This window comes from Papilio machaon, chromosome 4 (genome assembly GCF_912999745.1).
Source record: "Papilio machaon chromosome 4, ilPapMach1.1, whole genome shotgun sequence".
Lineage (NCBI taxonomy): Eukaryota > Metazoa > Arthropoda > Insecta > Lepidoptera > Papilionidae > Papilio > Papilio machaon.
The window spans coordinates 7890456-7904364 of NC_059989.1; the positions used below are offsets into that span (position 1 = coordinate 7890456).

Sequence of the window (13909 nt, forward strand, 5' to 3'; positions counted from 1 at the left end):
CCTAACTACAGTACCATTTTAGCACATTTTTTATTTTACAGATTTTTTGTAAAATCGTCACTGATTCTGGTCGAATGACCACTGCCACGAACGTGGACACTGCCATTCAAAAGTTAATCAAAAAATAATCGTCGAAATGGTTTACAACTGTTATGTTGCTGTTTTAATACTCCTTGCGCATAACCTTTAATATTACATCAAAGCTTATTAATTGTTGCATATTTCCAGACATCGGAGCCGACGAGTTTTTATGCGGTGTACGACGGTCACGCGGGCTCAGCTGCGGCGACGTACTGCGCGGCTCATCTGCACCAGTACCTAGTGGACAGCCCCTACTTCTGCACCGACCTGCAGCGCGCCATGCTCGAAGCATTCCTCAGAACTGACGCGGAGTTCGTCAGCAAAAGTAATCAAAGGGTGCGACATTTGATTTAATTCACGCTTAAGCTATTTGTCTTAATCTGACCTGTTGTGATAGTCCCAGTAAACAGTCACATTTGATTAACTACATCGTTAGTAGAATAGTCAAAATGTATGGAATTAAAAAAAATTACATATAAAACTTTTATGTCAATTCCATAATTTTGAATTTTGGTAAGATATATTTTTAATTGTTAATGACTACGGAACCAGGGCAGTATTATATTGATAGACTAACCAACTTCTCGAATTCATATAGTGGTCAAAATTGTAAATAGATCCGAAGCATCTGCGGTTTCTCTGGTATTACAGATGTCCATGGGATCGATGAACACATCGGTGTTGTTCGTTTGCTCCCTTCTCTTATAAAAAAGTGGTTGCTAAAGTTTCAGGCAATCAGCTATGAGGTGACAATTGACACATATAGACAATAGTGTGAATGTAGTGTGTGTGTGTGAGCCATTGCAGACTATCAAAAAGAGAAAGGTCGCCTATCTAGGACTTCTTCTCTTCTTCTGTTCTTCGGCACAAGGTAAACGACCTTCTCCAACTTATTATGATGGGCAAAATTGTAGACAAAAGACACGACAAAAGACACGAAGAGTATTGCCAGCGTGGAACATTTATTTCGCTTGGCACAAGACCTACAAAAGTTCACTGAGTTGATGGCCAACCTCCATGAATGGAGAGAGAGAGAGAGAAATTGAGAGAGAGTGAGAGGAAGAGAGAAAGTGAGAGAGAGAAAGAGTGAGAGAGTGCGTGTGAGTGAATGTAATATAATGTGTTTATGTGTGTGTGTGCAGCGCGCATGCGGCGGCAGTACAGCGGTGGTGGTGGCGGTGCGCGGACGCACGCTGCTGGCGGCGTGGGTGGGGGACTCGCTGGCGTTGCTCGCCAAGCGCATGCGTCTGCTGCAGCTCGTACACCCGCACAAGCCAGACAGACCGGTACGTACGATACACACTCGCACAAGTTTATTAAAATAAAATTGATTACAGCATTCCAGATTCTAGAAGGTGATGTAACAAAGAAGGAGATTATAGAGTACATATGAAAAGTTTGTTATTTGAACATGAACCGATGAGATATTTACAAATGGCGTAATTGTGGTTTTGTGTGCTCTCTAAAGATTACTCGGTTGTCTACCGTTATAACTTAGTTTTAAAGTCTTCTATTCCACGAACGACTACTTACTAAGTTCGAACATTTTGGTGGACTTAAACTTAAATTTCAATAAACAAATCTTTTTTTAGCCGACTTCAAAAAGAAGGAGGTTATCAATTCGACTGAATTTTTTTTTTTTTTTTTTATGTGTGTTACCGCGAATCTCCGCCCCTGGTGGTCCGATTTTGATAAAAATTATTTTAATCGAAAGGAAGTGCTTGCAGGTGGGTCCCATTTTTTTGTTTTTTTTTTTAAATAACTAGAAGACTAGTAGATTTTGAATAAGCTTCAAAATTTGTTGCGAAAATTAGGGACATTTTTGCTTTCAGCGCTTACGTAGGCTAAACTATAACACCTACATCAAAATGACGTATGGCGAATTGTAGCTCTTTAAATGTGCTAAATAAAAGTCCGCGATAGCATATATCTATCTTTTATAGTTTTCTCACAATAACCATTCTTTTCTTTACGAAACATTAATTAAATTCTTGCCCTATTTCCGACGCTATTATTCAAGTTCAGTATTAACCCTTATGTAAATAAATATGTTCATTATCAAGAGAATTTAATGTAGATTATATTTGCAATTGAAACTATATCATTCTGTCTAATAGTTTAGGAGATATCGTAAGAATAAAATTACGCGGAAACGAAAAATGCTAGAATAGCACAAATTTGCTTTCTGGGCTTACGTAGGTCAAACTATATGACCTACATTAAAATGATGTATCGAGTAATTATAGATCCTTAAATTTGCTAAATAAAAGTCTCAGGTAGCATATATCTATCATCTATGGATGTCTCACAAAAACCATGTTATTATGAACAAACTTCGATTAAATTGCACACGAAAAACAGCGTCGTAAGCTTACGGGGCTATTATATTATATTCGATATGAATCCTTATCCAAATAAATATGTTTGATGGCTAGAGTATTAAATGCAGATTACATTAGCCTTTAAACTATGTAATTCTGATCAATAGTTTGGAAGATATTAAATTATTAAAAACTACGCGCATTCGAAAAATGCTACTGTGGCGCGCGGCTGGACAAAATTAAAGGCACGCTACGACTACGATGTATTAGTTCGTTAATTTTCAATTTGTATACCGATTTTGATAATTATTTCATTGTTTAAAGGATAAGTGGTTATCTGCTGCATTCTAAATTAGTTTTTGAATTGAAGTACACACATATTAAATAGGAAAGTCCTTTTCTTTATTTTTATATTATACGTATTAAGGAAATTTCTAATTAAACTTCAAATTCACTAAAAATTGAGAAATAAAACAAACATTTTAAGAAAAAAAAAATAGCCGACTTCAAAACAAAAAAAACTATCTCAAACAAAATGCGCTCAAAAGTAACTTAAAAAAAAACAATTTCAAACAAAATGCACTCAAAAGTAACGTAAAAAAACAATTTCAAACAAAATGCACTCAAAAGTAACGTAAAAAAACAATTTCAAACAAAATTCACTCAAAAGTAACATAAAAAAACAATTTCAAACAAAATGCATTCAAAAGTACCTTAAAAAACAATCTCAAACAAAATACACTAAAAAGAAACAAAATAATGACATGAAAACTTCTTTTTTTCTTTCTTCTCTCTTTCAAAAACCCTCTAAACTCTAAAGAAAGTTCTCTTCTTTCTTGTAACATGTCTATATTGTATAATTATTGTTATTTTGGAGTCGGTTTCGGCCTAAGTAGGGACATAAACGTAAGTATGTCTAATACATCTCAAATATAAAATGTCACCTATTTACTTCGGCCGACACCGACTGCGAAATAACAATAATTATACAATATAGACATGTTACAAGAAAGAAGAGAACTTTCTTTAGAGTTTAGAGGGTTTTTGAAAGAGAGAAGAAAGAAAGAAAGAAGTTTTCATGTCATTATTTTGTTTCTTTTTAGTGTATTTTGTTTGAGATTGTTTTTTAAGGTACTTTTGAATGCATTTTGTTTGAAATTGTTTTTTTATGTTACTTTTGAGTGAATTTTGTTTGAAATTGTTTTTTTACGTTACTTTTGAGTGCATTTTGTTTGAAATTGTTTTTTTACGTTACTTTTGAGTGCATTTTGTTTGAAATTGTTTCTTTTTTATTTAAAACGTATTTCTATCTTAGTTAATTAATTTTTAATTCCGACATATGATTTCAAATCAAGTGATCTCAATTTATACCTGTCATATTTGTTGTTTATTTAATTAATAGTGATATGAATTTTGTAAACAGGACGAAAAAGAGAGGATAGTATCTTGTGGAGGAACTGTAACACACTACGGCACGTGGCGAGTGAACGGACAACTGGCCGTCTCCAGAGCTATTGGTAAGTTATATGGGTTGTTGAAATATAAGTATAAATCTATATATAAAAGAAAGTCGTGTTAGTAACACTATTTATAACTCAAGATCAGTCGAACTGATTTAGCTGAAAATTGATGAGGAGGTAGCTTAGGAGACGGACATAGGAACTTTTTTATCTTTTGTGCATTTTTTTTAATTCCACGCGGACGGAGTCGCGGGTAAAAGCTAGTTAATAATATAAATAATAACAATTAGTCCTACTGCCTGTCTAAGTCTGTTTTTAAAACGCCAATTGCCGTATCGAGGTTGCAGCACAAACATTCGTCTTATTTGGGATGGTTACAAGAAATCTTACTTATATCATAAATGCGAATGTTTGGATGGATTGATGTTTGTTTGAAGGTATCTCCAGAACGGTTCAACAGATCTCGATGAAATTTGGTGTAGATGTAGAACATAGTCTGGAAGAACAAATAGGCTACTTATTATGTTTTTTTTTAATCCGCACGGACGGAGTCGCAGGTGACAGCTAGTATGAGTATAATTACAAAAGAATTACATAAAAAATCTGTAAACGATTGAAAAAATTCGAGTTTGTTGACTTCGCAATTGAATTTCTTCGCCGATATGTACAGGTCGGTGATATCGACATTCTTAAGAACGTCGGATAAATGTACATATAAAATTAAAAAAATCGTTAAAACATATTGGTTAATGACGGAGATTGAATCTAAACCTGGAGGTTTCGTTCTGGTTTCAGACAAGTGCTTATCAACTGCGCTATCGACGCTCAGGTTGTAGAATGTCAGGGTTATTAGCTTTGATATTTGTTTCTCAGTTTCTAAACACCTCTATAAATTGGATATTTGCACTAACACTTAATATTGTAGTTAAATTTCTCATATACCTTGAATTTTTACCACCAAAAATACCTTACAAGTGTTTTTTTAGTTGTCTTTTGTAGAGCTGAAGTAATTCCTTAATTAAGATTTATTGTTTACACCTTTAGTTAATAATCTTATTATCTCAATAATAAATGCGCATTTTTGGATGTATGTATGATTCGATGGATGAATGTTTTTTGGTAGGTATCTCCAGAATAGCTGCATAGATCTTGCTGAAATTTAGCATAGATCAATAATATAGGCTGGAAGAACACATAGACTACTAATTAAGTTTTTTTAAATTCCATCCGGACGAAGTCGCGGGCTACGGCTACTGAATGAAAAAATATATTACAAGTTTTTGTATATTCAGAATGGAAAGAAAATAAATACAATTCATTTTATTTACATTTAGTTTCATAGATTTATATTAATACTAGCTGTCGCCCGCGACTCCGTCCGCGCGGAATTAAAAATAAACGTAATAAGTAGCCTATGTGTTATTCCAGACTATGTTTTACATTTGTGCCAAATTTCATGAAGATATGTTGAGCCATTCCAGAGATACCTTCAAAGAAACATCAATAAATCCATCCATCCATCCATCTAAACGTTCGCATTTATAATATTAGTAAGATAACAGATAGAAAATATTCCTAAATACAAACATTTGCTCTATTACACTACCCAGCTATTCAAAGATACCAGCGTACTCTTAGTCTTTATATGAGCTAAAATAAGAAATTTGCAGATGTGGCCAGGAATTCGCATGTTTTAACATAACCAGATTAGCTATAAATCTAGGTTCAAAAGCTCATTGTTATATTTCCCGGGCTAAATAATAAATCTCAAGAATCATGTTACCTTTAGGCAAGACAGTATAAAGGGCTGATATAAATAAAGGCAATGGGCCGAGAAGGCGTAGTTTAATCGCTCGTTATATTGTTAGGACCGCCAGCCAGCGGTGCGTAGTCATTTCTCACAATGAGCCGCAATCGTTGCCGGCGCCCGCTCCGGCGTGTGTCCGCCATTAAGCTGTTAGCGACCTAATGTATTTGACTGGAGAGAAGCCCTGTCATCCTTTTTTACAATGCCCTCACTAATTTGAGATGTGTTTGATATGTTTTTTGAAGGAAGTGTACACAATTGGAATATTACGAAGCATTATACTCGCAGCTTCGTGTGTTGTAGACCCTGCTTTATGTAAACAAATATGACAAGTCGATTTTTAACAATGAATACTTTGCTTAAGAATAGCATATATTTCTTAAGTTGTTTAGGATTGTTTGAAAATTAGATACCTACTGAAATTTGCTTTCTCTTTTTGTAGCCGCGAAATTGAAATTTGTTTGGTTTTGTTCTTAAACTTCGAAACATGTCGTATGAGATGTGTTAATGACCCTTGCGAAAGTGATGTAAAGTATGGTTTACTTGATTACACTAATATGGCACCGGACTCGGGCTGCTACATTACACCAAATAAGGTACAACACGCTGGTTCACACGGATTCAGTAATTAATTACTACGATAATGAACTTGTTCTTTTACTCTATCTTAAATTCCAATGTCCTTTCTATGCTAAATTGCCTATACATATATGGTTCTCAAATACGTTTCTAAGAGAGTTATATTGAATTGTATTTTAAGCCTATTCTGATAAAAAATTAAATTAACCAATTGATTAAAACTTCTTAAGAAATAACTTTTATTCGGCGACGTATTTTGCGTATGCTTGTGGGCGAAAAGTCTTTGATACTTTCTAATGCGATTTATAGACCGTGACATGTTATTGTTGAAAAATAAATGACCAATAAAATTACGGCAAAGTATATTTGTTCGCTCAAGAACGTCCCCTCATTCGAATATCTTTGAGACAATGCAACTGTTTTAATTTACAACTCAATCGTTGTGCGCGAGTCGGCGTCCCCTAATGCGGACCCGTCGGCCCCTCGTCCCTTCACACGGCCCCACGTTGCACGACACCATATCGATCACCGCGGACACTATGCACTTACAACAAGGTCAAACCTCTTACAATATCGATCCTTTGTTCCCTATTAAAGCGTTTTATCCTTCCTACGAAGTAATACTCAAATTCTTAAAACACTTTAAATTATTGAGGAAAATTTTTAGTAGTGAAGACATCTATTGTGTAAGATATTACCATTTAATATTTTAAACCACTCAAAGTTATAAAATAGAGGAATAAGTAGTTGATCAGGAGTATTTCAAGGTAGTACAAGTAACAAGTAGTTAGTCACAATTCGAGGAACCGCAATCTATATTAAGTTTTCCTCGTGCGAGTCGCGCAGTATGTCAAATTGTATACATTCATATTATAATATAAAACCATTATTATCTTCTATTTCATTCTTACTAATACACTTTAGTTAGCAATTTGTTTGAGTAAAGATATTTCGACAGTGGATACCCACGGTTATAACAACTCTAAGATAACGATACACTGTATGCGTATTACCATTGAAACAAGTATCAACCGTTTGGATTTTTTTATTCCTTATATCTCTTTAAATTCATTTTCATTTCCTGAATTACAGTCAAGTTTTAAATAATATGATATATGTCTTGTAATAATAATTTCTCACGAGAATAATGTGCATTATATTCTGTATATATAAAATACTATCATTTACCCGCGACTCCGTCCGCGCGGAAAAAAAAAATGCACACAAGATAAAAAAGTTCCTATGTCCGTCTCCTAGTTCTAAGCTCCCCATCAATTTTCAGCTAAATCAGTTGACCGATCTTGAGTTATAAATAGTGTAACTAACACGACTTTCTTTTATATATATAGATATAACGTTTTAATGTAATACAAAAATAATCTGGGAACATCAATAACATCATACATAAATAAGGGTAATAAATAATACTAATGTAGTGTTTATAAAACATTTGAGTTAAGTAAACATGTGCGGGTTCATTGACATACATACGATATGGAGATATCTATATCCAATAAGAGAATGCAAAATCAAACTAATTCGATTAACAGTTATTTTTTTACTATGAAGTAAATTAATTCAGTTTGATTAATTATCTTTGATTCTTTTCAAATTCGAAGGAATCAGTAGTGTTGACAGTTTAACTAAACGTCTATCGCATTGTGGCGATTCCCTCGCCCGTTTCGACGAAATCCATCGATTTTGTATTCCACGGGAGATTAAGTTCCGATGTGTTCGTGGGACTCCCCTCGGGTATTCTGTGTAAGTTATCCGCTAACTTTCACGCAACATCGACTCCATATCGGCCATCGAAGTGTTTAATACGAATTTAGTTTTTAGGCTTCGTATAAATGTTAACATTATTAGAACATTTGTATCGATCTGAAATTCGAATCTTTTCTGATGAAAGGAACCTTGTCGGTGATTTAAGATTTAAGTGTTAGTAAACTTCGCTAGAGTTCATTTATTCGTAGTACGTCTATGATATCGTGTCCTCTTTTATTAAGCGAGGAGATTTAAGAGGCCAATTCTGAACGGTGTACGTTGACAAGGTACTTGAAAGAATGTAGGCCAATTTATGTGAAAGAAGGCTGTTCAAGTATGAAGGGGATTGTTGTCTTGTTTCTATGTTCATTGTAATATCAAAAAGTGCTAACAGTCTTGATATGTATTGGGTTATGATTTTCTTTATGTAAAGCTCAATGTATACGGGATATGCTTGGTGTACCAAAACTTTACATTAAAATATACTGTAATCATGCCTAAAAAGTATGTTTTGCTTTTATCTGTGACAAAAACTATTCATTTCGTTTTCTGTCCCAGTTTAACGTCTAAAAAGCCTAAATAAACACGGCGTTATATTTTTTGTCACTGTGACAATGTAACATTGTACCAATGTCAAAAATGTTATGCAACAATACATTCTAATGCGTATATTGAAAGCGAAAATGTATAAAGTATAAAAAAAGAAAATATGCCAAAAGTATGGATTTTTAAATCTAAGTTTTCTACTGGTTAAGGTCGGTAGGACAACCTAGGTACCTTGTAAAGATCTATGATCGTTGGCTAAAGTGCTTGCTCATATCTAACTATCGAAATTTCAAACAGATGACGTTGTATAATTGTGTTTACACCTAATTAGCGGCAGAGTTTGCGATTTAGATTTAGTCTGGGTTAGCCTTTAACATAAAATTAAAATGTTTGTGCAGGGGACGCAAAATACAAGCCGTACGTGACAGCCCGTCCGGACATGGAGGTGGTGAAACTGAATGGGAAAGAGGACTTTGTGGTGGTGGCCTGCGACGGCCTCTGGGACTACCTCAGCGAGGACAAAGTCGCTATCTCTATATACTCACAACTCATGACAGACCCAAGTAAGTCATAGATATAAGGTTTCTAATTTATTTTTCATCACAACTTATTTTTTTGGTAATCGTAAATTAAAAATGAAAAATATCTTTTTTAACTTATTGTGTAGCTATACTATTTTCAAGACAACTTGATTTACCGGTAATTCCTAGCTAGAATTCAAACGTTTAAATGGTCAAAAGACTACTTACCACTTACAAAAAAAACAAGTAACTTGTCAAGATTAAATTTTGTTTACATCGAGCAAAGTCTCAATTGTGTGTTTAAAAATAGCACAACGATTTAAATTGAATATACAGGTTGAACTTGACCGCGCCGCTCCGGCTGAGTCACGCGCACAGGATAGAACCGTTTTCAGCCGAAGCAACAACGTAGGCGATAATGCATTCAAGCCGCAAACTGCCCATTATCCGCATTGTACATCAAATTGCGCACTCCTATTGTTGCTTTATTTGATTGTTAACTCATCTCTACTCAGTGATTTATTTTCAGCTCAGCATTTTCTTTGAGTGCATATTTCTTATTATTGTTGCGCGAGCAATGTCTTTTAGTTTTAGTCTTATAATAATGCGGTTAATAGAGTATTGATTTATCGTAATAAAGTGTAGAATAGTGCAGGATTGATACATCTTTTTGTTAAATTTCTTACTATTGTCTCAAAATATACTCTTCATTTAAACATTACACATTTTTCTGTATGCAAATTTAGAGGATGTAACTACATAATTTCGGTTCACATGATTGTGTCGCAATGAATGTTTTTGAAATCACAGTGATTTGATCGTCCAAAAAGAAAAGACCTTACAAGTCAAAAGGTTAATACAACCCGATTGTAAGACCGGGGAGGTCTAAATAGTCTGGTGCCGTCTCGGGTGCCCTCAAGTCTACGTAAAGTGTCTTTAATGGATCGCAACGCTCCGAGTTAAAAGAGCTTTCATGTTGTTCAGAGGAATTTCTGCCGTTCTGTAAATATTAGGGCTTTTCATTGAGCCACTCCTGCGGGAACAGGGGTTAATCTCACACACTTCAAGTCATTGTTTCCTTTTCAATCGAGCTGGCACTTGTTAACTTACGTAGTGGTTTTGTCAATCTTAAGGTTTACATGTTGAATTGTATTTTTTTACCGATGTATTAGGACCGGTTTTTAGTAAGTTTGTTACTTAAAATTTAAGACAATGAATTACATTTTCATGTCATGTCATAACAATCCTTTCATTTATACAATTTGTGCTACGAGCATAGCTAACAAGCAAAGAATGCCGGGTGATTCTCCGTTGAATATCTATTCGTTGAGACTCATTGTCGGGATGAGCGCGTTTGTCAGCGTTGTGACAGCTTGAAGTTTGTATCGGATGAGTAATGATTTACAAAGCGCAATTTCGTATGTGGGGGTCAGTGTCAATTAGTTAATGCGAGCACGGTGCTCCGGGGCGGCGACACCGGCTTGTTCACGGCGCGGCGCACACCGCTTGAAGAGCGACAACGGGAAACGCTTTCTCGTGGTTTCTGCCATTCTTAGGACATTCTTTTGTTCGAACGCCTCTTGCGAAAAGTACTAACTCAAAGTAACAAAAGTGTATTTTATGTTCCGTAACGAGATTGCGACCGAGCTGAGATACCGGCCGGGTTGTGGTCGGCTAGCCGGCTACTTTGTGTCGTAATTGCGTCGGAAGTGGGGAAGTGGAGAAATTGGATACTTTGTTTTCGCCTCGCCCCTGCAGCGGCCCGATCCGTCTAGACCCCGGCGGATCGTCGCGAAGCCTTTCTAATTACCGGCTTTGTTGGCCGTGTATTTAAATACGCCGCCATTATACCGCTTGATGAATTGCGAAGTGAATGACAGGCTCGTTTTCATCTGCGGTTAGTTTGGTATTGTTATGTGATACATATCATGTGTACAATCTGACCAAATACTTTCGTTTTATACAAATATTATATTTGGGGAGAACGGCCGTCCTTTAACTTAATTAAGTTAAAAAGGCAGCGTTAACACGCGAATTATTAACACATCTGTTACAATATATTAAATAAAAAAAATTGTTACACCCTAAAAGACTTTCGTGGACTTTAAAATTACACTTGAGTGGACAGGAAAGGGGTTTATTGGATTATGAATTTTGGGGGTTTAAACTGGGGTGGGGCATCCGGCACGACCGCGATCCCCAGAGATGGGCAGATTATGTCCCCTCATTACCTGAGAGCTTTTTATCGCTTTATTTTTGACATATGATGGTCAAATTTAATCTAACAGCTGATATAACACCGTGTGGTTTCGACGTGGCAAAGTATTTTTAAGTAAAAAATGTGAAAGTAATTAATATCAACTTCTTTAAAAGACTTATATGAGCTTCACAAATTAATAGAACTATTGTAGAATTTAACGTAGAATTTATACACGTAGAAATGCTGGTATTGTGTATGAGGTGTTGGAAAGTTGTTATTGCTGGTACTTTACTATTGTTAATTCCGCCATAATACTATCGAACGATCATCATGTAGGGTTGCCCTAATACCATCCTCTCATAGGACAGTCTTTATGTCACGTATGATATGCGAACTCAAAATTATTGCCTAAATGTAAAAATACGATAATTTTTTACACCGACTACACTTAAGTAAACTGTTTGAGCTTTGCCTTAAAAGCATTAAAATGAAAGATCTAACTTTTTCAATTAACGAACAAATACGGTCGTTTTTATAGTGAAATTGATTGAGTATTGTATTTTTATATTAAGTTGGTATCTGGAGTAATTAATATCAATTGTATAGAAAGCGTGGCGGCACTAGCGTAGCGCTATTGCGCGGTCCTGCCTGCGATCAATGCGCGATAACATTGTGCCGGGTGATTGTAGTGCTGCGTGGTGTGCGTCCCGTGCAGTCGACCCTTCCTACTCTTACCTCCTGCCTCGCCATATCCACTCCATAGTAGTTTCATTAAGATACCGTCTTTCCTACTCAACAAGCCAGTTGTTTATTCCCAATTAATGCTATGGTAGTCAATTGAAGGAATTGTTTTTATCTTTTTTCGCTTTTAATCAATGACTATCTAATATATAAAATTCTCGTGTCACAGTTTTCGTCACCGTACTCCTCCGAAACGGCTTGACCGATTCTCATGAAATTTTGTGAGCATATTCAGTAGGTCTGAGAATCGGCCAACATCTAAATTTTTTTTTTAACTGCGCGCGGCCGTAGTCGCGGCGACAGCTAGTATACTTATATTAAGTACCAGTTATATTAAGAGTATTTCATTAATGTATATAGCGTAGGATCACATGTCACAAAGGTGATTATTTTTAATAACCTTTACATAATTTCGACAAGTTTATTAATCAAGTAATTAAGATGTATATAAAGTATATTGGCATGTACATTATACAACTTAAATACTTTATAACTTGGCAAGTATAACTTAACAATTTTCTACAGACTAGCCGACAATTTTTGAGGATTAATATACTAGAGCACTTTGTAGAAACTGCTCTAAAATGTATGCAATAACCTAAAAGCAGCTTTCTAGCTTCAATAGATTTCTGTGAAATGCATTTAATATTAAATGTTCCTTTCCTTGAACGTAGCTTGCTAACTCTACTGTGTCCTGTAATATTTAATGATGAAGCTTCTAGAAATAGTAGTTCTTTATTCACTTTGGTATAAGATGCCTTATAGCAGGAGAATACTGCATTGGTGGGCCGCACTAAAGTCATAGAAGATTTAACGTGAAGTATGGAATATTTCTTCTAAACTTCTTGCCATAAGTGTGCTGTAGGCCCAGTCCCCTATAGTCTTCTATTCTTTCTACTCGTCTATTATCCTTAGATCCCTCCTAAATCTATCAACTTAACTTCATTTCATCAATTTATTCGGTGTGAACAAACCCAACTATACTGGTGGTCAATATGCTTGATTTGAACACGGCGTTATGATTGTGATGCGTAGATATGCGCCGTGGCGTGGCGCGCGACATCAATTGGCAGCTCCCGGTGCGAGTGCCCTTGACACTGATCACATCGTGGTCATTCTTTATCATCCAATTTATTTCATTCATTCGCCACCGCGTTACGTCTCTTGTATACAATCACAGCTGTTTTTTTCCGATACTTATCATGATATGTTAATAATATTTTCTTTTGTGACTTACGAAACTTTAGTGTCATGTGGAATTATTGGAAATATAACGATGAAAAATAACGTTTGGACGTTATTTTTCATCGTTATATCGTCAAATACTGTTGAATGTAATGTTAATAGCGTTGTTATTCTTAAAAATTGAACAAGTTCACTGCAGGAATTTTAAACACTTCTAATAAATCTCGTAATTCTAAATGTTTGTCCACTTGTCCCAGAGTTATTCTGTTGACTATTCATTGTTAGTTGAATATGCATAGCTGGTAACTGGGGCTTGGAATTCTGTCTATTATATCATCGCCTGAAATAGAGTATGATTAATGCGTTAACTGCTAAAAAAAGCGGTTATCAGTTGTTATCGACGCCGAATATACCTCGATGTAAACACACACGAGCACATAATATTAATATAAATTAAGTACTCTTTAGCTTTAATGCCAGTTTCTTTAAAAGCGATACGTTATAGACATTAATACTAAATTTTCGTCACTAAAGTAATAAATTGCTGGTATAATCACATTATATAATTAGATATAGCGAGGTAGCCATTCTAATCCACACAAGTTTGTGAAGTTTAATTGTCTAATTAGCCTTTTGTACATCGCAGACTTATTAAAAGTTGAATATTTAAAATTATCTGTAAACGCGGTTAAAAAGAGCATGTT

The 13909-nt window shown here is 35.2% G+C and overlaps 1 protein-coding gene across 1 annotated transcript in view; it reads left to right on the forward strand.

The window, feature by feature from the left end:
• The window catches only part of LOC106720158 (titin homolog), a 78462-nt gene that overhangs the window by 11933 nt on the left and 52620 nt on the right, over window positions 1–13909 (forward strand). Inside the window, exons 4-7 of the mRNA XM_045686965.1 lie at window positions 229–417; window positions 1224–1367; window positions 3826–3919; window positions 8957–9121. Of these exons, the coding sequence (XP_045542921.1) occupies window positions 229–417; window positions 1224–1367; window positions 3826–3919; window positions 8957–9121 (592 nt within the window). The remainder of the gene's footprint in view (window positions 1–228; window positions 418–1223; window positions 1368–3825; window positions 3920–8956; window positions 9122–13909) is intronic.